This window comes from Eublepharis macularius, chromosome 4 (assembly GCF_028583425.1).
Source record: "Eublepharis macularius isolate TG4126 chromosome 4, MPM_Emac_v1.0, whole genome shotgun sequence".
Classification (NCBI taxonomy): domain Eukaryota; kingdom Metazoa; phylum Chordata; class Lepidosauria; order Squamata; family Eublepharidae; genus Eublepharis; species Eublepharis macularius.
In genome coordinates this window covers 68,721,315-68,748,104 of record NC_072793.1, presented here as the reverse complement: position 1 = coordinate 68,748,104, position 26,790 = coordinate 68,721,315, and the positions used below count along the sequence as shown (strand labels likewise).

The 26,790-nt window shown below is 40.1% G+C and overlaps 1 protein-coding gene across 1 annotated transcript in view; it reads left to right on the top strand.

The window, feature by feature from the left end:
• NDFIP1 (Nedd4 family interacting protein 1) overlaps nt 1-26,217 on the top strand; it is a 58,527-nt gene extending 32,310 nt beyond the window's left edge. Inside the window, exons 4-8 of the mRNA XM_054976483.1 lie at nt 2,956-3,043; nt 4,559-4,683; nt 13,200-13,266; nt 15,364-15,469; nt 25,310-26,217. Of these exons, the coding sequence (XP_054832458.1) occupies nt 2,956-3,043; nt 4,559-4,683; nt 13,200-13,266; nt 15,364-15,467 (384 nt within the window). The 3' untranslated portion in view covers nt 15,468-15,469; nt 25,310-26,217. The remainder of the gene's footprint in view (nt 1-2,955; nt 3,044-4,558; nt 4,684-13,199; nt 13,267-15,363; nt 15,470-25,309) is intronic.
• Nucleotides 26,218-26,790: the final 573 nt, after the last annotated feature.

The following is a 26,790-nucleotide window of genomic DNA, read 5'->3' as shown; positions in this document are numbered from 1 at the left end:
AAATTTTTGTGTGTATTATAAATCCTCATTAATGTGCATAGTTTTGAGAAGGTTGTATGTGTATTTTGCCCACAGGCACCATGGTGTGGGGGGGAAGGTTTGATGTTAAACGGTTTGTTCATCAGGGAGGAGCAAAAGATGAGTTTTTTCTCTGCTCCCCCTCCCCACTTCCCATTTTTGGTTGTATTAAGTTTTAGTTTGTGGTGAAGCATCTAACCTTGGATTTCTTTGATGTGGTTGATTTGTTAAAAATGGTTTTAAATTGCTTTTGTATGCTTCAGTTTTGCTCAATCTTGTTAGCTATTTTATATGATATATAAGTCAAAAGGAGGGCTGTAAATATTTTAAACAATCAAATCATCATCAATATATCTAATTATCCAAATAGTCCCATCTGTGGACATTTAAATCTGGAGACTGGAGCCATGAACAGGCAAGACAGATTTTTCGAGAAACCTGAAAAAAAACCAAGGTTTGCAGAAAAATCTGAAATCTAGAAAAAAAACACATTGGGAGGTTAAAACTTCCCAAAATAACAGAAGCAGCACATGTAGCTTTAAGAAACGAATGCCCTCTCAGTGGTGATTGGGGCGGGGGGTTGCTATGTAACAACAACAGTATTGCCAGCCTTCTAGCCTTGATTTCTGTCAGTAAAAGGCAGAGGGAGAGGAACAGGGCCCTTTCAAGGTCTGCTTTGGCCTTTGAAGGAGGATTGAAGGGGCTAGGCCTGGCAGCAGGCACCAAACAGCTTGCTACCTCCTGACTTGCATGACTCATCTAGATATGGCTGCTTGCTACTGTTAAACAGCAGCAGCCCTTTGAAAGCCAGGATGGTGGAGTGATTAGAGTTTTAGACTAGGATCTGGGAGGCCCAGGTGCAAATCTCCACTCTGCCAGGAAAACTCACTGGGTAACTTTGGGCCAGTTACACATTCTCAGCCTAACTTACCTCACAGGGTTGTTGTGAGGATGAAATAGAGGAGAGGAGAGTGATGTAAGTTGCTTTGGATCCCCATTGTGGAGAAAGGTGGGGTATAAATGTTATAAATAAAATAGCTGAAGATGGGCACATAAAAGATAGATTGGTCATTGTTTAGGAAGGAGAAAGTTGAGGATATAGGGACTGCCAGGAGGAACAAAATAGTGGGAGGGGCAGGCAAGGGAAAATAAAGAGTGCCCCACAAGTCTCTGCGTGTAGCTTGGCCTGGACTGGCTAGCAACTTGTCTAAGATTGGTGGTCAGGCTGGCACTTCCCAGGGACAGGCTGAAAACAGAAGAAAGGAAGGAAAGCTAAAAGCAGAGAGGCAGATAAAGGTAGGTTGACTGGTGGGTGGGAAGGCGAGAAGCAGGAAAAGGGGAGAGGCTATGGGGCTCTCAGGGAAGGGAAAGAGGAAGTAGTGGGAGAGAGGAAGAGGAGATGTCCCCTACAAGTCCTTGTGTGTCCCCTGCTCATACTTTATAACACTGATAAATTTAAATTGATGCAGTAACCTGATAGATATTGTTTATCATTTGGGGAAATGTAATGCTTTTGAATGCTGTCAGATTCTCCTTCTCCCCCCTCCCCCCCGTAGAAGAATACACATTTTTATATTAATGTTATTTAGAGTCTGCCTTTCTCACTGAGATTCAAGGTAGATTACATAGTTTAAATCAACATGATCAACAGCTGTGACATTCAATAAACAATACAGCAGGGTATAGATTGCAGAAATCTAATACAGAGCTGATATGATGCTGAAACAAAACAAGCAATTAGACACGACATACTGAACAACATGGAAACTGCTTAGTAGGAATATATTTACAACAACAAATGGTACTCAGTAGTATAGTCTGTAGTCGTATCCCTTTTTCAAAGCATCTCTCTTAACCATTTCCTTACAGCACAACTTTATTATCTGTGTAAAAAAGCCCTCCTGAATAATTTGGTTTTGCATGGTTTATGGAAAACCAGGAGAGAGGGAACTGTCCTGACTTCATCAGGCAGGCTGTTCCATAAGTTCAGGGCTGCTACAGAGAATGCATGTGTACGGGCAGCTGTTGATTTTGTCCATTTGCAGGGTGGCACCTGCAGAAAGTCCTGTTCAGATGAGCAAAGGTGCCATGGCAGAGCTTAGGGAGAGAAGCAGTCCTGTAGATATGTAGGACCAAGGCCATGAAGGGCTTTGTATGTATGTGGTGACCAAAACCTTGAATTAGCTGGGTAACTGATAGGTAGCCAAAGGAGTGACTGCAGAATGGGAAACATATTCATGCTTCATCTACATCTGATAGTAATTGAGCTACGGCATTCTGCTCCAACTGGAGTCTATGAATTGACTTTGAGGAGAGACCTACATTGAGTTTGTTAGTAGTCTATAGTCTCGATGTTACTGAGGCTTACATCGAGGTAGCCAGGTCAGCTGTGTCAAGGTAGGAGGCCTTTTTCTGGGCTAGACCAAGTTTGTAGAAGGTGTTTTTTGCTGCTGCATTTACTCCTCTAGCAGCAGTGTGGGATCCAGTGGCTCTTAACCAATACTACAAGAGTTAGCTGAACCCCATCAAAAGAGGGGTTCAATATCCTCACCTTCCCAAACAGCCTCATTTCCATCTTGTCTGAGTTCAGTTTACTTTCAGCTAGTTGACCACTGCTGTTAGGCAGCAACTCAAGACCTCTACTGCATCACCATTAGATTTGGATAGAAGGTCACTTCTAGAAGTGTGGGCTTCTTTCTTTTGGTTGTATTTTGGTATGTGTCTGTCCTTCATGCACTGGCCTACACTGGCTTTCAATGAAAAGAATGTTTTGCATCAGTGTTCATTTGTACTGTTACAACCTTCTTTCCTCCTCCTTCTTCCCTCCTTTTTTTGAAAAATTCATAGAAACTTTTAAACTTGTTCTGGCAGGACAGTTTAGATTAGTTTCAATCAAACATTTACTAGCCAACTTGACATATTTCCCATGTGTTTTAGGAGGAGGACTTTGTTGCAAGGGATGACTTTGATGACACTGACCAGCTGAGGATAGGAAATGATGGCATTTTCATGTTGACTTTCTTCAGTAAGTACATTAAAAATGCTTAGATATCAGAGCTGTTGATCAGCAAGTTTTATTATCACATTTTAAGATAGTTATCTATCTGGTGGATTCCTATTTGAATATTGATTATCCAGATTGACTTTGTGCTCTCTGTAAATGATGATAAAAGTCTGCCCACTTTTTGCTGTGTCTGTACTGCCGCCTCTATAAAGCAAGTAACTGACATGTCTGGTGCGGCCGGACTTAGCCCTGGGGGTACCACCCTCCCGCCGGGAGAGCTCATTCCCCCAGAGCCCCCTGCCCATCCAGCCCCCTTACCTTGCAGGAGGCTCGGTGGGGGGGAAGCGGCTGGCCCGAGGGTGAACCCTGAGGAGGCTGCCAAGCCATGCGCAGCCAGCCCTGGGGACACTGCCCATGCTCCTGAGCTGGCGGCAGCTGGCTCAAAGGAAGCTGCCTGCCGCCACACAGCTGAGCCGCGGGGCAACGCCACAGCAGAGGCGATGGCCATGAGAGACGCTGGAGGAAGAGGCCCAGCTGCTGACGCTCGTTGCTGGGCCGCTGGCTCCAGCATGCAGCCTGACGGTGAGAAATGCACCGAGCCGGGCAGCGGAGGCTCAGGCTACGCTGGGCCAGGAACAACCATGCCCAGTGTAGAAAGAGGATGGGCCTGGAGGGGCAGATAGAGGGAGGGCTGGAAGGAATGGGGAAGGCAGGGGATTGGCAGACAGAAGAGAGAGACAGCTCTGGGGAGGTTCGAGGAATGGCAGGGAAGGTGACCGGAGGAGGAAGGTGGAGGGATTGGTTGTGGTGGTGGAGAAAAGGGAATAAAAGGGCCCCTCCCAAGGAAGCTAGGGAGGAGATGGCTGAGGCGACTGGTGCAGGGGACAGAGAGCGAGCAAGCAAAGACCAGAACCCAGCAGGGTAGGAGGAGGAGCGAGGGTGCTTTCAGCCCTCTCCCCTACCCACATCTGAGGCCGAGGGAGGGCCCTTCCCTGGAACTCGTCATGGCGGAAGGTGGGGTTGGAGCAGTGGGCAGAGCAGGGGCTCGCATGACATAGTCATTTCTGAACAGAAAGGTTTTTGTAGTTTACTTGGAATACTCTGCAGCAGTCTCCTAATCATTTAATTAGTGGAATGCTTCCAGGAGAAGGGGGGTGTTTATTCTTCAGATAACAGTAGGACTCAGTTTACATGCAGTTGCATTTACGAAAGCAGACCAGGAAAACAATTTTTAGTAAAATGGAAGTGCAGAGTGAATAGCTGTTCTTGAAAGAAGTCTGTTCAACTTTCTTCTAAAAAAAGTCATCCTTCTACAAACACGAAATGTTTCTGTTCCTAACTTGTTAATTTCAGCAGTGCTTTTTAGCACCTCACAACATGTTTGTTTTCTGTTTCCATTGCATTTTAAAGGCAATTTTTCCAGCTGTAGTATTATATTAATTGATTCTTACTTGCATTATTTATTATTTGTTAGCTGTGATTTTCAGATATGCAACCCCGATAAGCCTGTCTGACATCTTTGTTTTTTTCCTTCAGTGGCATTCCTTTTCAACTGGATTGGATTCTTCCTCTCTTTCTGCTTGACTACCTCAGCAGCAGGAAGATACGGAGCCATTTCTGGGTTTGGTCTCTCTCTCATTAAGTGGATCTTGATTGTCAGGGTGAGTTATGCAGTGGAAAACAACCTTAGCAGATTGCACAAACAAGTAAGGCCTCTGGGTCTGCTTTACAGTCTAATAAGTAAGAATTCTCTAACGTGTCATCTCTTTGGGAAATGTATTCCAGCGAAGGTTTGGATGAAGCACAGTAATAGATCCATTCATTATATTAAGCTTAGAACAGGAATAGAATCTGATGTGCTGTCTCTGGATAGGCATTTTGAAATTCTTCTGTAAATCCTGTGTTTTCTGTAAATAACAAACCTAGTTTCTGAAACTGAATTTTTTTACTTAATGCAGAAAATTTCTGTCTTTTTTGTTGTAAATGCACAAGATGGCTTACAATCAAAGCATAAAATACGAATAAGATTTGGTTGCAACTCAACAGCACCTTCTTAAGGGGTAGTCATTTTTAGTTGTTGTTGCAGAAAAAGCAGGGGGTCTTGTTGCTCCTTATAATCCAACACTTATTTTATGGCACTAGATTTTCTAGGCTAGAGCACGCTTTGTTAGATGCATAAAGTGTAACCTTGAGTTGGCAGAGATGCAAAGAAGAGGAAATGAAGAAAATGTGATTGTAAAGCCAGATGGTCAGGCAAATCAAGCCAAGACATAGTATGTTAAATTCAATTATAGTGCATAGCAGAGTACATAATAACGTACCATTCTCCTGGATTGCTAGGCCTTCCAGGCTTCTTTTATAATCATGCCCCCCTTTCCCATTGCACCTATGCACATCTGCCAACTGAGGATACTCCATCATGCATCGGGCAATGTAGGGTCTGGGTCACAAAGGCTGTCCCTTGAAAAATGTGACCTTGCTGCAGTGATCCATGCTCTGACCACATCCAGTTAGATTACTACAATGCACTCTGCATGGGGCTGCCTTTGAAAACTGTCCAGAAACTTCAGTTGGCCCCAAATTCAGCAGCTGGACTGTTGTTGGGAGATGAATACAAGGATCATATCTCTCCTGTGCTGAGAGTTCTGCACTGCTTGCCTTTCTGTTTATAGGCACAATCCAGAAACCCGGTTCTTACCTTTTACGGCTCTAAATGGCTTGGGGCTCGGGTACTTCTCCCATATGGTCCAGCCTGACAGTGAGGATCTGTCCCTTGAGCCCTGCTGTCTGTGCCCTGCCGTCACAGGTGAGGTGGGGAGTGACTAGAGAGAAGGCATTTTCAGTGATGGCACTTCACTTTTGGAATGCCAGCCTCCATGAGGCTCACCTGGTGCCTAACATACTGTTGTTTAGTTGCCAGGCCTAAACATTTCTTTGTACCCAGGCTTTTAATTTTTAACTGATTTATGGTCTGCTTCAACCCTGGTACCTGTTATGTGGATATTTGTTAAGGTACTCATTATTTGTTTTATGTTTTTTTTATGCCCATGGCTTATTTTTATATTGATAATCTTTGATGTTGTATTGTTTTTTCTTGTAAACTACCTTAAGCAGGAGTTTGCATTCCTAAATAAATAAATGCCTATGCCACAATAAATCTGTTAGTCTTTAAGGAGCCACAGACCTTTACTGTTTCTGCTTACTTCCATATTAAAACAGTTAGTAATTTTCAGAATAGGGATAGGACTGGGCTGAACATGGTACAGCAGATAGGGAGGGTTAGAAACAAATGGAATATCAAATGACGTGAGAAATTCCTCATTTGGACTCAGACTGAAGAAGCAAAATCTATCTCCCATGCATTGACGTTTATAGAAAATGGAAACGCTATATTAAAAACATATGGCATGCTTATATCAGAGCTTACCGCCCTCCTATCAAGAGTTGGTAGCTCCAAAGGCAGATGAACACCACTGAATAAAAAGTGGTTTGACCAGGAGTGTGTACAAGCCAAGATTGAACTTATAGAGAGCCTAAAAGCATTTCAGCTAAACCCAAACCTAAATACCAATCTTGAAACCCAATCAAAGAAGAGGGAGTATAAAAACTTATTGAAAAAAAAGAAGATAGCGGCTGTGCACACTCAGTGGCAATCACTTATTAAAGCCACCAAGGCGAGGGATAATAAAAGCTTTTGGAAAATAATTTTGGGAATGCAAGAGAACAAATCTAAGGTTATGACAAATACCATTCAATCGGATACTTGGGAAAAACACTTTGATACCCTGTACAAAGACCAACACTACATATCACCTAGAACTTATTTCTTAGCAAATATTCCATCTTGGCCTCCAGTCTCAGTTAGTGAGGTCACCTCATTAATATTACAGCTAAAAAATGGCAAAGCGCCGGGAAGTGATTTCATTATAGTAGAACTGCTTAAAACACATATAGACTGGTGGGCTCCAATATTAACTAACTTATTACATACATAGATCAATCAGCCAAGATACCAAAGGACTGGGGTCTAGCCATCATAGTCCCTGTATATAAGAAGGAGAACAGAAATGACCCAAATAATTATAGGCCAATCAGCCTTTTGAATGTCATTTGTAAGTTATATACCAGTTTTCAGAGATTATTGTTTAGGGACAGAGTCCTTGGGAACTCTTGAAATCTGGAGAGCCGGGACGGGATAAGTGGGAGGGGACTACGAAATATGACTGATATTTTAAACACAGTCTTCCATCTAGAACCCAAACTTGGATCTTTTGAGTATTGCATTATTCTTAAAAAACTAGCAAAATGTTTACATTTACAATGACATTGTCATGATTTTACTCAAGGCCCTGTGCTGGATGCTGTATTTACACTCTGTAATATAGTGAATGTTATGCAGATTTTCAGATTGGCATCCCAAGTTAGATGAGCCAGGCTGCCAAAAAGTAGCTTCTAAATTGGATGAATTTTTACCTTTTCTCAAACTCCCCTGCTTTCCTAATTTAAAAAAAAATCTATCTCCAATGGTACAATATTTAGCCACAAGTTTTCAGGTTGAGAACATTGAATTCATAGATAGGACTTTTCTTCTCTCTTCTACTGAAAGTTACTTTGCAGTAGAATATGGCGTATTTTTCTGATTAATTTTTAAGATCCAAAACTGCTATGATAGCACAGAATTCATCTTCTGATTCTAAATGCTCAAAAATAATGGTATGACCTTAACCTGAGGCAGGCAATAAATTATTGCAGAATTGGAGCCCTGGCTTGCACCTGGTTTCACTGACCTCTGACGAAGAAAATGCAAGAAGTAAACTTAATTTATTTGGAAATGGCCTTTCTAGGGCCACCGCCATAAGGCAGCTGTAACAAGAGGTGATAATTAGAACAGATCTTTGACTTATGATGATGTGGGATGAAACGTGAATAGAAGGCACAGAAGAACTCTTGCCTGATTTTGCTTCCTCCTACTGCTACTAGTGATAGATTGCTTAGATGTCTTGATATCTGAGGAGCAAATGCTGTGAATGACATATGTGAAGCTGCAAGGAGAGTTTGGATGCAATGAACCTTTGGAGAGTAGCCTTGGGTATGCCACAGTTTGTTACTAGCTCAAGTTACTAGAAAAAATGAGTGATTGTCAAATATAGTTTGTCAAATATCAGTATAAAAAGACAGACAGAGAGTGTGTGTTGATTCACTAGATATTAATAAGGAAGTCAAACTGTAATTGGTTTCTGAGAACCAATAATAAAAAAACAAAACTCATTCACTGTTGAAGGATAGTTAGTAAAGCACAACTTGCCTTTTATAGGACAAAGCAATATATGTAAAATGGAGTTCCTTTTTAAGTGATTTGGGAAGGAATGATTTGACTAGCTGAATGGATTTTACAGTTCATATAGCCTCTACTTCCATGAAAGTTCCTAATAAGGGAATTACACTCTGACACGCATGCAAAAATCAAAGTAGGCCCTTCGGGTTCTATAACCGCCGACTACTGTAAAGAAGAGCATCTTACCATCAATTACACAGAAACAAAAGTTACGGTTTTTTGGAGAAAACCAAACAAGTTCCTTTGGAGCATCCAGGGAATTCAGATCAAGCAGTGTAAGACCTATAAGTATCTGGGCCTAATTTTCAGTGAAACCTTGAATTGGAATGCCCGTTTAGCTGCTGTAAGATCTTCAGCCCTCAAGACAAATGGAGCAATAATAAGGTTTTATTATACCAGGGGTGGCTTTCTTATAGACCCGGTCGTGAAACTCTTTGTCAGCAAGGTCATTTCCCAGTTACTGTATGGGATTGAAATTTGGGGTTGGAAGGAGCAGACACTATCCAGTCTAGAAACAATTCAAAACCTCTTTCTGAGACGAATTTTGGCACTGCCAAAGGGGACTCCAGTTGCCCTGTTACGGACAGAACTTGGCCTTCCCTCAATCAGGTCCTGCATTCACCTGGCTATATTAAAAGCATGGGGGGGGGGGGAAACAAAGCATAGATGATTCATTTAGCAAACTCAGTTACCAACTGCTGCAAAGCAAGGTCAAAGAAAGGTCAGAATTTCTTAGCAACATTATTTCCCGCTACACAGTCCCAGATGATTTCCTTCAGCCCTCAGGGAACAATTTTGACCTGCAGGAGTGGGTTTATAAAGGTGACAACTTAATTGACAATTGGTCAGTTACCTAGACAAAGGTCTCCCCATAATATAAACTTATTAAAAAAGACTATCTTAGAGCCTCCTACTTGGTTGATGTTACTGATCACAACCTCAGAATGGCATTTACATCATTGAGGTTCCAAGCAATGCCAACTGAGTTAATTTTAGGTTGGTACGCCAAAAAACCAAAGGAGCAATGCATTTGTTTATGCGGTAGATCAGTAGAGGATCTTCTGCACTATGTCCTGGCTTGTCCCTTGTATATGGAACCCAGAAATAAATTCCTGTCCAAGACCCTAAATGACACATTTCCTCTCTGATTCCGACAAGTTAGTATACATGTTATCTGACGTAGATGCTGCCATATCCTATAAAGTGGCTCTTTTTACCTTGGCCACTAGAAAGATAAGAGCAAGTGCGGTTTCTAAGACAGCATCTCATCAGTCTGAACAGTAACTCCAGGTCTTGTGTTTTGCTTCCTTGTGTTCTGAATAATTTTAATGTTGTCTGGTATTTTAGAATTCTTTTAAATCTTAAGGTTGTAATTGGTATATATATTTTGCTTCATAAAGGCCAACGGCCATATACAATAAATTTATCTACTACTGCTACTTCCATGAAAAAGTTATTCTAATTTAAATGAAGGTAGCACATTTTGTGTGCGATGTGAAGATGCTGACAGATTAGCATGAGGGTGATTGTTGTGAGAGTGGGATTGTATGTGAAAGCAGTAGAAGGAAGAGGATGTGGTTGAGTTTTCAGTCCTAAATTATTTTGGTTTATAGTAATTAGAATTTTCATGGAACGGTCACCATTTAGGGATTTTCTGTGAAAGAAGTATTTCCAGACAAGTCTTTGTAGAGAGTGGTATCTTTAAATTTTTTTTAATTGGGAGTAGTAGTACCTCAGTGTTAGAGCACATCATATGTTTAGGGTTGCCAGCAGATTTGGAGGAAAAAAATGACCTGTCCCTTTACCCCAGAGACTTAAAATGTGGCAACAGCCAGCTGAAACTTTTCATGGCATTACACTACCTAGTAAATAACATCCCATTAAGACTCTGTTAAAGGGACAAGGTATTTCTTTTCTCATGGCAGTTGACATTCCTGTTTTTAGGACAGGAATGTAAGCACATGCTTTGCAGAGAAAGGTCACCAGGTTTAATCTCTGGCAGGTCCAGTCAGGAATCAGGTGCTAGAACAGATTTTGCTCTGCCAAAGAACTTGGAAAGCACATATGAGAGCATACCTGTAGTTTCCTTTGTTTTTACTTCTGTGCACAGTGTTAGTACAAATGTGTCATTCATACTAAATACAAGAAAAGAAGCTGGCATGATAAAATTTATATTGCGATACACTTAGAATTAAAAATCTGAATGTATGACACAAGCAACCCACTTAATGGTATGTACACTAAACTGAAGCCATGCTTATGTTTCATGACTGAGCTAGCTGTTGGGGTTCATACAAAAATGGTTTATGATGATAGTTCCTTTCATGGTGAAACAACAATTTTTCCTTTCAATGCAAGCCTTTTTCTATTACCAGTTTTTCTGAGTTGTAGAGTAACATTGAGTATATAATTTAAAGCTCTGTACAGCTGAGCAGTTAACCACCGGAGGGAAAAATGTTTACATCTCTTCAGTAGCAGATCTTAGCAGCACAGAACCACAAATAAGTCTAGGCACACATTTCATGATTGTAGGCCAGGACTTTGCTACTTTGGTTTCACAAGGTCAAAAACAGCCCATTAGTTGCTCAGCGTGGCTCTGACAACTGCATCCCAAGCTTTGCAGACCCAGTCAGGCAGCAGAAACAGAAGATTTCTTGAAGCATCAATAAATATACATCTCTTAAAAATGGTCCCAGTCTTACATTGCACACAGAGCCACAGAACCGTTGGTTGATGCTGGGCACCATGACAGGCCGTTGGCCTTTTAAGGTGTGTTTTTCCATTGTTCCATTGACTGAGTATAACAACATCAACAACAACAATAATCGATTTATATACTGCCCTTCAGGACAACTTAATGCCCACTCAGAGCAATTTACAAAGTGTTATTATTATCCTCATAACAATCACCCTGTGAGGTGGGTGGGGCTGAGAGAGCTCTGGAAGAGCTGTGACTGACCCAAGGTCACCCAGCTGGCTTCAAGTGGAGGAGTGGGGAATCAAACCCAGTTCTCCAGATTAGAGTTCTTCTACTGTTAACCACTACACCAAACTGATCACAATTTGTTCATAATGTTTTGTCCTTATCCACATTTGTGGACTGATAGTTGTTTACATCTTGAGCCACTGTGTTCTATACAAAATCTTTTTTTTCTTTTATCTTTTTGGTGTTTTTTGCTTTGTACCTCCAGTTCTTTGTACTTTTGTTTTTTGCTGTAGTAGATCATCAGTCTTTTGTTTTCTTCAGTAATATTGGTGTGCCAGACTTTACTACACAGAAAACCATTTGTATTTGAAGAAAAAATATTTATTCAACTTTTATACCACTTCAGTTAAAATCTCAAAGCGGCTTACAACAATTATAACAGTTAAAAACAATAAAAAATAAAATATTCAATACAATCACAATAAAACAGCTTAATACAATGATTAAAACCACTCTAGTCCCAAAACCAGCCTATAAAAACCTGTGAATAACATAAAAATTGCAGGTAGATAAAAAATCTGCTCTGCCTCACAAAAGAATATTAAATTAATATTGGTAGAGGTGGACCCGGAGTTATGAGGGTCCCAGACTGTGAAGGGCTTTAAAGATGAGGACAAACACCTTTAATTGGATCCAGAGGCTGATTGGTAACCAGTGCAACTGCTTCAAGGTTGGTGTTATATGAGCTGACCATGGTGACTTGGTCAGCAATCTAGCAGCAACATTTTGTATCACCTGAAGTCTCCAGAGCATCTGCAAGGGTACAGCAAGTTGCAATAGTCTGAACAAGAGGTGACCCTCACATGAATCCAAGGTGGCAAAGTTGGATTGAGATAGATATGGGGAAAGTTGCTGGGCCAGGCGAAGATGGAAAAATGCAGTTCTAGCCACTGTGAATGCCTGTTTGTCTATGGAAAGCTTAGAATCAAACTAAAACCCACCCTCTTCATGGAGTTCCCAGCAGAAAGCTGGGCTCTGTTGAGTACTAGGAGTGACAAATTCCCCACAGCTGAAGTCCTTCCCAGCCACAAGACCACAGTTTTCGAAGGATTTAACTTTAGCCAGCTCCCACTCAGCCACTCCACTACGACATCTAGGCATTGGGCCAAGGAACAGAGGTGTGCTTCTGGTTGCTTATCAGGTAGAAGGTAGAGTTGAGTGTCATCAGCATTCTGGTGGCATCCAATCCCAAACCTCCTAACAACATATATAACAATAGTTGTTGTGGGTTTTCCGGGCTGTATTGCCATGGTCTTGGCATTGTAGTTCCTGTCGTTTCGCCAGCAGCTGTGGCTGGCATCTTCAGAGGTGTAGCACCAAAAGACAGAGATCTCTCAGTGTCACAATATATATAACAATATATAGGTTTGCTCCTGCTGTTTCAAACTGCATCCATTTCCTCCTACATTAACTTTTCACAGTAAAATATTTCTCTTTTGACCTACTAGTTCTGCTCTTTCTCTGGGGACTAAGCTACTGTATTTCCTGTATGCTTTGTATCAGCCAATATTTTCTTTTCAGGCAATCTCATATAGATGTATCGGTGATGCTGTTTTTGAAAGTAACTATTTTACTTGGCTATTTCTCTCCTAGAAAATGTAGGTAGTTTACCACTATTGAAGAAGTTTGTGCTGCTCCACTTGAGCCCTTCAGAGGGCAATAGCAGTAAATTACCAGCAATAATTATTAGCACCCTACAACCATTGGCGTGTACATAGTTGTAGGAGCAGTACTACCAGTAGAAAGCCCTTGATAAAACGCCTGCACTTATGAGTGCCAATCACTACTTGATCCTATCCAGAACAGCTTTGTCGCTCAGAATATCTCTTGCTCTAACTGGTTTTTTCTCATTTTAGTTCTCCACCTATTTTCCTGGTTACTTTGATGGTCAGTACTGGTTGTGGTGGGTGTTCCTTGTATTAGGTAAGTGTTTTAAGTGAACTTCTGATTCTTACCTTGCTAGATGTGAGCAGCTTCATACATTTTGCTGATTCCTTAAGAGGGGAGAAATTGGTATTTGTTTAATAATCATGTTACTATAGTCTTCAGTGTTGTTAGAAACCGGCTTTTTAATTCTTAATGATGGACCTTTGATGACTTAAGACATTCTATAGTATCTAAAGGAATCTTGCCATCTAGTGGGAAACTTATTGTTTGCATGTCAAATAAAATTTTTTTGGGCTGTAGTACTGCCCAGCTGCCAGTCTCGTTGACCTTGAGTTGACATTAATAAGGTCAGCTATTTCAGGAGAGGGAATTTAACAACACTGATGATATCAGTTAGGAGGAAGCACAAGAGATATAAATGCAAATATTTAAAAAGGGATATAAATAAAAAAAATAAGTTCATTATCAGGAGGATCAGATCTCTTTAGGAAGTTTGGAGATTATTTAAAAGCCATAGTATGCATACCATGGAGTAAAAGGGAACAAACAAGAAGATGCCCACCTGATTAAACAGCAGTATGAAACGATACCAGGCAAGAAGGCTTCCTTGAAGAAGTGTAAATCTAGCCAAAATTAGGAAAACCAAAAACAACATATCTTCTGTCATAATTAATGGTTTACTGGGGGCTAGAGTGTTGGACTGGTATCTGGGACATCCAGATTCAAACCCTGCTCTGTCCTAGAAGCTCACTGGGTGATCTTGGGCCAGTCACATTCTCTCAGCCTAACCTATCAGGGCTGTTGTGGAGATAAAAGAAGGGAGAACAATGTTGTAAACTGCTTTAGGTATCCATTGGAGAGAAAAGCAGGGTGTAAACACAAAAGCAGGGAAAGCAAAATAGGAATTTGAGTAGCAAATTGTAAAGGCACAAAAATAAACAGACCACATTTATTTAAGTATATTAAATATTTAATAAAGTAAACCAGCCAAGGAGACAAAGGAGCTATGCGACAAAGTTGTAAAAAGAGTATTGAAGGAGATGAGGTTGTAGAGAAGATAAATCAGTTCAGGATGATGAAATCCAAAGTGGATTGTGAAGAATTCTCCAAACTGAATAAATGAGGAAGAGAATAGCAAATGAGATTTAGGGTTAGCAAGTGCAAATTGATGTTGGGCCAAATATATAAATAATCCTAACCTCATATTTATTTATGTTTAAATCCTGCATTCTCAGATTTTACTCTCAAAGTCTAACAATATTGTGTGTATAAAAATGCATTTAATGTGTATATTAAAAACCACACATGCATTCATTAATAAGAAAAAATAACATGACACGGTAGCATAAAAATCCTAAAAGGCTGTGAAAATAAAAATATATTAAAATATATATATATGCTTATGGAGTCTGATTTAACTGTGATTACCTAGGAAAGACAAAAATTATGCTGGATAGCTCTGCAATGTTTAATCAGTGTTTAATAGGAGGGTATTTTTTAAAAGGCAAACTCAGAGCCAACTACATCTGTTTTTAACTGATAAATGGTCAAGAGGAGGAGGATTAATCCACCATTTTCCTGACTCATGTGGCTTCCAGTTTTCCCAGTCAGAGAAAAAATAAAGGCATAATATATGGGCAACAGGTGGCCCACTTGATGTTGACTTATTCTAAAACAATTACAGATGATAGTAAATTAGATATATTTGTGGAAAGAAGGGTTTTATTTGTAAACAAAGGAAATAAGTTTATTTATATTATTTACTTCATTTTATATAACCCTCTTTTCCCAGTGGGAACCCAAAGCAGCTTACATCATTCTCCCCTTTTTTATTTTATCTTCACAAGAGCCCTGTGATGTAGGGTAAGCTGAGAGTATGTGACTGGCCCAAAGTCATCCCGCAAGATTTCATGATAGAACAAGGATTTGAACTTGGGTCATCCCAAATACTCCTCCAGCACTCTAACCGCTACACCATGCTGATTCTCAAAATTTGTAATCATGTGCAGCTCTATGTATATTTTTCTTCGACTGAAAGTAATTGGATAGATTTGTTAATATGTAAAGTGCAAGATGGGCTTTGGACCTTGGAAGAAAAAAATGTTTAAAAATGATTGTGTGCTTTCTCTTTAGGCTTCCTCCTGTTTCTCAGAGGATTTATCAATTATGCAAAAGTTCGGAAGATGCCTGATTCATTTTCCACTCTTCCCAGGACTAGAGTTCTCTTTATTTACTAAAGGTAATACTCTAGTGAGTCTGCTGTAATTCCATTTTTTTGCCTTTGCTTGACAAAAACTTGGAAATTGTGCCTTGTTCACCTTGTAGATTAATTTTTATTTATTTGTAAATAACCAGTGCTCTAATCCTAGCACTAGTTGAACTTAATAAGTTCTGCTGATTCCATTGCAGGTCGCCATGTAAGTAACATCTCTTTCTGAAAGCTCTTCTTTACCTAGAACATTAGCAGGCCTACAAAGCCAGCTGCAGGGAAGTTTCCCATGCTAGTAAACATTGTGAGCACACAGCACCACCTGTGCCAGAATTAATATCTGAAATAGGTATGCATTGCATTTTTATGTCCCCCCCTTCCCCCGAAAAATGAATTTTTAGCTGAACAAATGTCCTAAAAAATCACATAAAAGTTTTGACCCCAAGGTTATATTTTGTGGGCAATTATAAGCTATTGTAATAAAACAGTAATTTGATGTAGAAATTCTTCTATGTTTTTCTAATTTTAGGAAATTCCCAATTTGCATTTCTTTTATAAGCTGCTTTCCAACAGTTTCTTAGGTATGTCCAGACAATTTTATTAATTGCAATATCTAATTATACACTAGCTTGCCATTGTTTGCATGATGGGAGCACAATCACAGGGACATCCATAGACAAAAGAGGGATCTCTACCTTCCCAGATATGAAAGAAAATGTGAGCTGGTAAATTAACCAAATGGGGGAGGACATCCTCAAAATCTGCCCTAATAAGGACTGAAAAGGGTTGCAATTGTGGAAACAGTTGAGTGTCAGTTAAAGGCGGGCGGAGGGGAAAAGCAAGGGGTAGGGAAAATCAGACTGCATAAGACTCTGAAAATTAAATCCTTAGCACTGAAGAAGTTTTGGTAGGTACAGAGAGATTTCTAAGGTATCCTTAAATTTCTCCCATGAGATCGCTTACAGACCCTTGACTTGTGGTTAATCAATACAGTTTGAAGGTACAAACATGTCAATTTTGTTTTGCTTTTCCTTTCACTGGAATCTGGGTAGTGTTTGGGAGAAAGAGAGGGTAAAGGGATAGGGACAGCAGACTATACAACTGCATACTGCCTGTTGCTGTAAGTTTGCTAGTACTGGATAGTTCCACATTGTTTACTTTACTCATGTTTTGTTTCAACATTGCTTTAGCTCTGTTGGACTCGATCATATTGACTTACACTTTGCGTCTCAGTGAGGGAAATGGAGTGTAAATAATGTAAATAAACAAAATACAAGATGAGGCCTCATCAGAGCCTAAGTTCAGAGTATGAGGTGGCTCCCAAGGTGAATTGAGAGGATTGCAACATGACCAGGGGATCAGAAACAACAAGGATTCCTGTGACACTTTAAAGTCTAACACCTTTATCATGACATAATCTTTTGTAGACTAGAGTCCACTATTGTCAAAATCATCAGAGAGGCAAAAAGTTATGTCGCAGCAAACTTTAATGAACAGCTGTCCTGGTAGCCATATTCATTTTTGCCACCAACTCTGATATACATCTCTGATACAGGGAAATGTGATTGAGTCCATCTGTGTCCCAGACAGACTGATACCACCCATCAGAAATATTAAAATGCACGCAAGTCCTTCCATGCTCTCCTGCCCCCTGTCACAGGCAATTTTGTGCTGCCTCCCCCTTTCAAGATGGATGCCAAGTGCCAAAATAGTGTGGGTTTGGACCTTCTTACGGAATTCAGTGCTGGGGTCAGTGCATGAGAGAAACTGTAGCTAGAGAGAGAGAGTGAGCATAACTGAGTAAGTGATAACACATCTGCTAAGAAGAGTCTTTAATGTGCATCAAGAGGCTACATCCACATAGTTTTCTTTGAGAACCCTTGTGGGCTGATCTGCCAGACATACGGTTGAAAGGCCAAAATATAGTTAGAATATAGTTAGAAAGGGGGTCCAGAGTTCAAAATGTTTGAGCAACACTGTCGTAGAGGCATTAAATACAAATATTTATCCAAGAGAAACCTTGGATATATTCTGCACAGGACAGTAGTAGCAAAATGAAACTTTAAATTGTATATTGTTAAAACATGCATCGTTTAAAAACTGTACCTTAGTTGTCTTTCCCCATTTTTCTGTTTAGTAACAGTAACCACACAAGCTGTAAAAGGCCTGCTTTGCCTTCCAGAAGTTAATGAGATGCATAGCTAGACCACACACAGAATGAAGATTTCTTTAGCAATGGTGAAGCTGTTTTTCAGAAAACTATGACAACATGGACCATGTCAGAAATGCAGTTGGAACTGACCACATTAGAACACTTGAACTGGAAAAAGCTATAAAAAAGTAACACTCTGTGGTTAGGATACTTTACTTCCTTAGCAGAGCTTGTGCTAAGGAAAGCCCTCTGTAGTCCTAGATCTTAAATTTACACTGAAATACAAACCTGATCTTAAATCCCTTTAATGCTAGTGCAAAAAGACCATTCGTACAGCCATGTCTGCTCAATTGCTTAGGCTGGAACCAGTAATTTTTTTTTTCCATTTCTTTCCTGGTTTTAGCTTTTTTGAGTCAGAGCCATTTGGTTCTTTGTGATTATTACTTATTTATGGTACAAGAAGATGAGCTTGGCTGAGACTTACTCTCAGCTTCCGTGTATGTAAAATTGTAGCTTTGTTCTTATTTCCATGTGACAAACCATGATCCAGGTGTTTTCTACATGGGTATCTGCCCTGAGCTCAGTGCTTTTGGGAAATGTTGTGTCCCACCCCCACCCCCGTTTCCCTACAATATTGTGCAATATTATGGAGTCAAACCAAAGCGGTTTCTGTTTTTTATTTCTGCACATTCCACGGAAGAGGGGCAACTACTGTCAACCACTATGTCATGACAGTTCTCACTGTTCTGCATGTTGAAAATATTCTATATGTTAGAAATATTAAAAATCCTTGAGTGGAAGCTGCTCTGCAGGCTCATATGAGGTGAGAAAGAATATTTCAGGTATGAAGGACTTTAAAGGTTAAAGCCAGCACCTTGAATTGCAGCGGAAGCAAATTGGCAACCAACGCAACATCTCTAAAATTGAGATGATAAGCATACATTGCATGCGGTAGACCAAATGGATGACAGAACTTTTTCTCCTTCTCCCATAATACTAGAACTCAGGTCATCATGTGTATTTGATGGACACTAGATTCAGGACAGACAAAACAGTAATTATTATTCATTTTTTAATTAAATTGTGGAATTCACTGGCAGTAGAGGTAGTGATGGCCATGAGCAGTGGTGGTTTTAAAAAGGGGTTCGAAAGATTCATGTAGGATGAGTCCCAATGGTTGCTAAAGGAAACCTCCATATTTAGAGGCCACAAACCTCTGAATATTGGCTCTAGGGGACAACCTAAAGGGAAGGCCTCTGTGCCTTCTCTCTTGGCCCTTGAGGCAACTGGTTAGCTGGTGTTTGAGGTTTCTGGACTAATTGGACCACCTATCTGCTACAGCAGCACTCTTGTTAAGTTCTTAACCTGTTAGAAAACATTCTGCTACATTTTAAACCAATTGCAGCTTCCACATTATGTTCAAGGGCAGTCTTGTGAACAGCATATTATAGTAGTCCAGGTTTAAAGTTTACATAGTGTGAATTAGCATGGCCAGGTCCACTGAGTCCAAGAAAAGACAAAGCTATGCTAAATGCAGTTGAAAGAAAGCATTTTTGCCATCCAATTTGCCTGATTCTCTAATAGGAAGGCTAGATGGAAGAAGACTCACAAACTTCTAACCGAGTATATTAATGAAAGGCTTTCTCTAGCACAATTCCCTCCAATTCACATAAGCCTCTAATAATCAGAGTCCCTGTTGTCTTCTAAGGATTGGATTTAAATGTATTCTTCTTCCTGTATGAGATTGTCAGTTTCTGTTCCATAGATCTTCCCAAAAATATCCACACAGATCAGATCAGGCAGAGACAGATTCAGTAAACGGATTTTTTAAAATTCAGGAATCGCAGTACAACCAACTAACATAAGGCAATTGCAGAGAATGACTGTTTAACTGTAACCATGCTGACTATACTCCTTGCCCCTCCGTTTTCCTATGGAATGGAATTCTTGGCTTTGACAGCCTTTCAACACTAGAAAACTAAACTGTAACTATGTAACTTCCCTACCTTCTATAACTGACAGGCTGACTCCTGTCAGACATTAAACTGCAACTATGTAACTTCTGCCTTCTATGCCAGACAGGTTAACCCCTGTCTGACAGACATACTGTTCCAAAAGTGGCTGAAAGATTTAACCGTATTAAAAGGGAGGCATTAAGATTTAACAAACACATCTTAGTTGATGGTAACATTGATTAAGTCTAGAACAGAAATGAGACAAACCTAAACTAAGTAAAATTCTAAGTATGAGAAGGGCTTGGGAAGGGGTAGGAGGTGTACAGTGTAGGCATGCATTCCTGTGCCCTGCCTTAACCTTGGTTATCAGATACATTGGCACCAGCCCATTCAAAAAGCATAACTTCTTTACAAAGAAGTGGTAGTGGAAGTTGATCAAGTGTTTAAGTGGTAGTTTTTTAGTCTATTTTAACCTAGATAGTGCCTAACATAGTTTCTCAGTCTGAGTTACCTATTAAAATCAATTAAAAATATGTGCTTAAGTAGAATAGCTAGGTGACATGGATGCCAACACTGTAAAACACAAGATTGCCTAGAACTGGGTTTAATCCCCAACTATCCATCAAGAACAGTGCTTAAGTTTGCTTGGCACTAACTCCTTTTTAAAGCTTCATGATCTTTTTTTTGCTTGGACTGAAACTTATTAAAGACATACATGCAATACTCCAGTATTTTTGCTATTTTAGAATTTAAAAAAAGATTTTTTTGCGAAGAAGTCTGGTTTAAATAAATCAAAAAGAGTCCAGTAGCACCTTTAAGACTAACCAATTTTATTGTAGCATAAGCTTTCGAGAATAAGTGATTCATGTCATGCAAAACATAAGAGTTTTGCTATCTTCTGGGCATGTGTGGGGGGGAGGTATTTGGGAATTTCCTGCATTTTGCAGGGGGTTGGACTAGATGATCCTTCCAGTCCTATGATTCTAAGACTTAACTGATAGGAATCGAAGGCTTTACAGACCAATAGTAGTTAACAAATAAGACTTGAGAGGAAGGCATTTTAAATACCTTGAATATACTCAATATTGTTAAATTTAGCTAAATGTGTCTTAAACTCAAATTGAAAAACGGTGGCTTACTAAAGAACACAAATTGTGTTGTGAAAGCTGATCTGTTGTGCTTGTGTGGCAAAACTTTCCAAAGTAATGTCCTCAGACAGAAGTGTGCGTGGCTTGTTCATGAAGGCTCTCATTTGAAGTATTGCGATGAACCATTGTTTTGCAATTCATGGGCACTTAATTAACACAATATTTTCATGAGTATAGTGGATACCTAAACCACAGTTAGTTATTATATGTAGTCCACAGCAATCTTATTCTGGAAGGGTTAATCCCAGATGTGAGAAATTTTAAATCAGCCCCTCTGATGTTAAAATGAGTTTAGAAATAGTTTAGGGGGGAGAAGAAAATATTAATTTCTTTTCTGCTTGTCTTTTAGTTCCAGAATCTTGCTTAATATTTGCATAGCTATCAAGACTAGAATTTTTTTGTTTTTGTAGTGAACACTCAAATTATCACTTTTAAGATGTGCCTTTGAGCTGTATTTCATGGTAATTGTATAATTTGTCTATAAATAGAGATACCTGACAAAGGATTTTAAAACTTTTAAGTAAAGGCTGTATGTCAGGCAAAATTCAACTGGTGCAGCAGTTTATGATCAACTAGCAACAGAGCCTGTTGTAAAAATAAATACAACGGGCTCTAGCAGTGGGGCCTTGGGAGGGCCGTGCTGGCTGCTGCAGAGGCGGGCAGGTGGGGCTCCCCAGTGCTAACCTTCCTGCTGGCTCCATAGCCCCCACTGCCGCTGTGGCTTCAGGACTGCACTGTGCCTCCCTGCCAGCAGGCCTCTAAGGGGTCACGGAGCTGTCAGGGAGGCACAGTGTGATGCCACAGCTGCCGCAGAGGTGGGGGATCCCCCGTGCTGCGTCTCCCCGCTGGCTCCATGGCCCCTCAGATGGCTGCTGGTAATAACTCTCTTTTTAAACTGGTGCATGCGCACCTCAGTGTGCCTGCGCCAGGATCAAAAGTGAGTCGTTGCCATTATGGCTGGCTTTTATGTATAGTATTAATTGAATTATTGCATTTCATTCAGTGATTAAAGGCACAGGTCCTCTATTAGGACAAATGGTGGAAATTCTTTTCATGCATTTTGCTTGGTTAAACAAAGGAAATATTATCAGTTTTTGCTTTTAATGTAGCCCAGATGGTGATGGTGGGGTTATATTGGTTTAAAATATGTAAAACTTAACATAGAATAACCAAGGGAGAGGAAATAAGGTTGCTGTTCATTTCCACGCTGCTCTTCTGCCTCACCAGGAAAAGCTTTATTGATAAATTTGTGTATGAAAAGCACAGGGAAAGGGACAGGGAAACGGTCAGAATAAAATGTATTGTCGAAGGCTTTCACGGCCGGAGAACGATGGTTGTTGTGGGTTTTCTGGGCTGTATTGCTGTGGTCTTGGCATTGTAGTTCCTGACGTTTCGCCAGCAGCTGTGGCTGGCATCTTCAGAGGTGTAGCACCAAAAGACAGAGATCTCTCAGTGTCACAGTGTGGACAAGGTGTTGGCAGGTCATTTATATCTACTCAGGAGGGGTGGGGTTGAGCTGAGTCATCCTGTAAGAGTTTCCCAGGGTGTGGAATGCTAATGGCGGGAGGCTTTACTGTATCCTGAGGAGGTTCTTTTGCATATGGATTGGTGCTTGATGTGCTAATCTTCTCCGCAGGGCTATAGTCGGGTGTAGAGTGTTTTGTTAGCCTGGTGTTTTTCAGAACTGGAAACCATGCTCGGTTCATTCTTAAGGTTTCTTCTTTCCTGTTGAAGTTTTGCTTATGCTTGTGAATTTCAATGGCTTCCCTGTGCAGTCTGACAAAGTAGTTGGAAGTGTTGTCCAGTATTTTGGTGTCCTGGAATAAGATACTGTGCCCTGTTTGTGTTAGGCTATGTTCAGCCACTGCTGATTTTTCAGGTTGTCCAAGTCTGCAGTGTCTTTCATGTTCTTTTATTCTTGTCTGGATGCTACGCTTTGTGGTCCCGATGTACACTTGTCCACAGCTGCAGGGTATACGGTATACTCCTGCAGAGGTGAGGGGGTCTCTACTGTCTTTTGCTGATCGTAGCATCTGTTGTATTTTTCGGGTGGGTCTGAATACTGCTTGAAGGTTATGCTTTTTCATAAGCTTTCCCATCTGATCAGTAATTCCTTTGATATATTACAACAAACAAACAATTCCGGGAATATATATTTAACTATCAATTTTTATATTTTTATGTAGTGCATAAGTGCAAAGTGCAAGGTGTGGTACATAATTATACGCAATAATAAATATTCAATAAATACAATAAAATTCTGATCTCTCTGTCTCAACATGCAATAAATACAATAAAAGTACAAAATTTTATCCTGATTGTTATGAAGTTATTTTTCGAAGAATCAGTGTCCATAGGCCATATAAGGTGGAAATGTGGCAGCATACAAAATTCCATATATAGAGTTCCAATGCAGATGTTAAGAAGCAGGTGTTGGGAAGCTCCAGTCCAAACTAAAGATAATTCCAAGAGTGCTGACGGGATTATTCGTGCATATTTATACAATTCCCGTTTCGTATAACATACTTCTTCATGGGCACAATAAATGTGGACAGGTTATGTAACTGCCTCTCCTCCCCTCTGTTGGCAGAGTTCAGGAAATAATCCAATCCCCACTTTGGAATTTGCTTTCAATGAATATACTGCAACAGGATTTTTGCAGAAGACCATAACTTACTGCTAGCCATTAATGCAACAGAGAGACCTTTAGAGCTCAAGCAAAGCAGCACCTTTAGAGCAAACAAGCAGTTTCACAAATTATTCACCAACTGGTGTAGTCATTCAATGGTAATTAGGCAATGGTGGCTAATTGGAACTCTATATATGGAATTTTGTATGCTGCCACATTTCCACCTTATATGGCCTATGGACACTGATTCTTCGAAAAATAACTTCATAACAATCAGGATAAAATTTTGTACTTTTATTGTATTTATTGCATGTTGAGACAGAGAGATCAGAATTTTATTGTATTTATTGAATATTTATTATTGCGTATAATTATGTACCACACCTTGCACTTTGCACTTATGCACTATATAAAAATATAAAAATTGATAGTTAAATATATATTCCCGGAATTGTTTGTTTGTTGTGATTCATCACTATCCGGGCAGATTCCCTTGTTTTGTATATATTCCTTTGATATATGGCAAAAACACTTTTCCTGTAGGAGACTGTTTTTCCTTGGTTGTTTGATTCATCCTGGGTTTGATTGCTCTTCGGATTTCATTTCTGGAGTAGCCATTTGCCTGAAGTGCGTGGTTTAGATGATTAATTTCCTCATTGAGAAAGTGCGGCTCACATATCCGTCTTGCGCGATCCACTAATGTTTTCATTATGCCTCTTTTCTGTCGGGGGTGGTGATTGGAGTATTTGTGTAAGTACCGATCAGTGTGAGTTGGTTTCCTGTAGACCTTGTGACCTAACTGAAAGTTAGCAAGACGGATATGTGAGCCGCACTTTCTCAATGAGGAAATTAATCATCTAAACCATGCACTTCAGGCAAATGGCTACTCCAGAAATGAAATCCGAAGAGCAATCAAACCCAGGATGAATCAAACAACCAAGGAAAAACAGTCTCCTACAGGAAAAGTGTTTTTGCCATATATCAAAGGAATTACTGATCAGATGGGAAAGCTTATGAAAAAGCATAACCTTCAAGCAGTATTCAGACCCACCCGAAAAATACAACAGATGCTACGATCAGCAAAAGACAGTAGAGACCCCCTCACCTCTGCAGGAGTATACCGTATACCCTGCAGCTGTGGACAAGTTTACATCGGGACCACAAAGCGTAGCATCCAGACAAGAATAAAAGAACATGAAAGACACTGCAGACTTGGACAACCTGAAAAATCAGCAGTGGCTGAACATAGCCTAACACAAACAGGGCACAGTATCTTATTCCAGGACACCAAAATACTGGACAACACTTCCAACTACTTTGTCAGACTGCACAGGGAAGCCATTGAAATTCACAAGCATAAGCAAAACTTCAACAGGAAAGAAGAAACCTTAAGAATGAACCGAGCATGGTTTCCAGTTCTGAAAAACACCAGGCTAACAAAACACTCTACACCCGACAATAGCCCTGCGGAGAAGATTAGCACATCAAGCACCAATCCATATGCAAAAGAACCTCCTCAGGATACAGTAAAGCCTCCCGCCATTAGCATTCCACACCCTGGGAAACTCTTACAGGATGACTCAGCTCAACCCCACCCCTCCTGAGTAGATATAAATGACCTGCCAACACCTTGTCCACACTGTGACACTGAGAGATCTCTGTCTTTTGGTGCTACACCTCTGAAGATGCCAGCCACAGCTGCTGGCGAAACGTCAGGAACTACAATGCCAAGACCACGGCAATACAGCCCAGAAAACCCACAACAACCATGGTCAGAATAAAACATGGTAATGGGGGGGTTGTAGTGGGGGGGGGGGGGCTGGAGACATAGAGATAAGTAAACAATAGCATAATTGTGTTCTCTTGATTTTTTTTATGTGCCAAAATACTTCCTAGTACCCCAAGCTCTTTGTGAACAACATCGTTCTGTCGCTAAAATAACAGCCCTAACTATACTTTTGCTGTTTCCATGTCCTTCTAATACAGATGTTTTCTGGCAACATCTCCTTGCATTAATAAATCCTCCCTCAAGTTGCAAGTGGACACCTACAGGAAGCAAATCAAGGTTCTGAAAACGGAAGAAAAATAATCACCTGCTTTAAAAGAAAGTACTGTTGAAAAAGAGAAGCATTTCTTTCTGTTTGTTTCTAGATGTAAAATTTTAATAGTTTAATGCAGAACTCCTGTAATCATTGATTGAATCATTAGTGGCTGATGTTTGAAATGGCTCTTGCAATCAAGTCTGTGATGTTACTAATAATGCCTTATATAGTATTTGTAGTCATTTAAATAGCATGAGCTATTGCCCTGTAACCAGAAGGGGTCAGTCTTGCTTTTTTGTTCTTAAAAATGAACTTTGAATATGTTCTCGTAAGATATGTAATAATGCTGGCCATTGTGAAGGGATGTTTTAAGAATTTTAGAAAAAATGTTTTGACTGTATTTCTGCACATAGTGTGTATCTGTTGTTAAAATAAATTGAAAACAACTTGGAAGTAAAACCTACAGGCACAATATGAATGTTTTAAAGGTATGGTCCTGAAAGAATATTGCTGAGAATGTGGCACAAGTATTAGCGTTTGGTAGTACGCATTCTTAACCTTGCAGCCCATATTACTTTGATACTGCAAATTTTGAATAGTGACTCTTGCTGGTGGTGTCACATGCAAAGATTTTGCTGCTGCATGGTGTAAAATCAGAAAGCACCACTGTTTGTGTTGATTTTAGCACTCGAGGTAGTCCCTAACATAGCTGTACTTGCTTTTTCTAATTTCTGACGAAGTTGAATATAGATTAATAGGCACTTCCATGCTTTCTGCAAAGCAGTAATTCCGAGTTTTATTATGTTAAAACTGTAAATATAGCAGAATGTTAATAAATGCCACTTACATGAATAGGATTTTCTTTTGCTGTATATAGGTGTTTGTAAAGGGTCCTATTTGTTTTATAATGTACTTTTTAAAAAGAGCAAATAATGACTACTAAGTCATGATGAATATACAGTGGCAAGAGCCAAGTGATGTGGTTATCCCAGTGTGGTTGTACTATCACTGTTTTTCTTATCTAAGTGAGACTGTCAGAAGAGTTGTCTTTTTCTGGATGGCATACTGTTCCCTGTATTAAAACTCACCCAGCGCTTTTTTGGCCTGAACTGCTTGAGGATGTGGCCTGGTGATCCACCTCAGGCACTAGTGATCCACCTCAGGCACTAGTTCTGATCCCTAATGAATCCTGCTATCTGGAAGCACTGGGTCTTCCTGAGGAACTGTTCACAAATCCTTTCCTCATCTATCCCAGGTACATTTTGTACCTGGAGACAAAGTCGAGTGACAGCCTCTATGAATTGGTAGAGATGTGACACTGGTACTTTCCCACTGAAGTAATCTGTTGTTACTGACAGTTCATTGCTCCTTATTTGAGACCTTAAAGTATGTTATCCTAATTCCTTTGCGGTAATGTATCAGCTC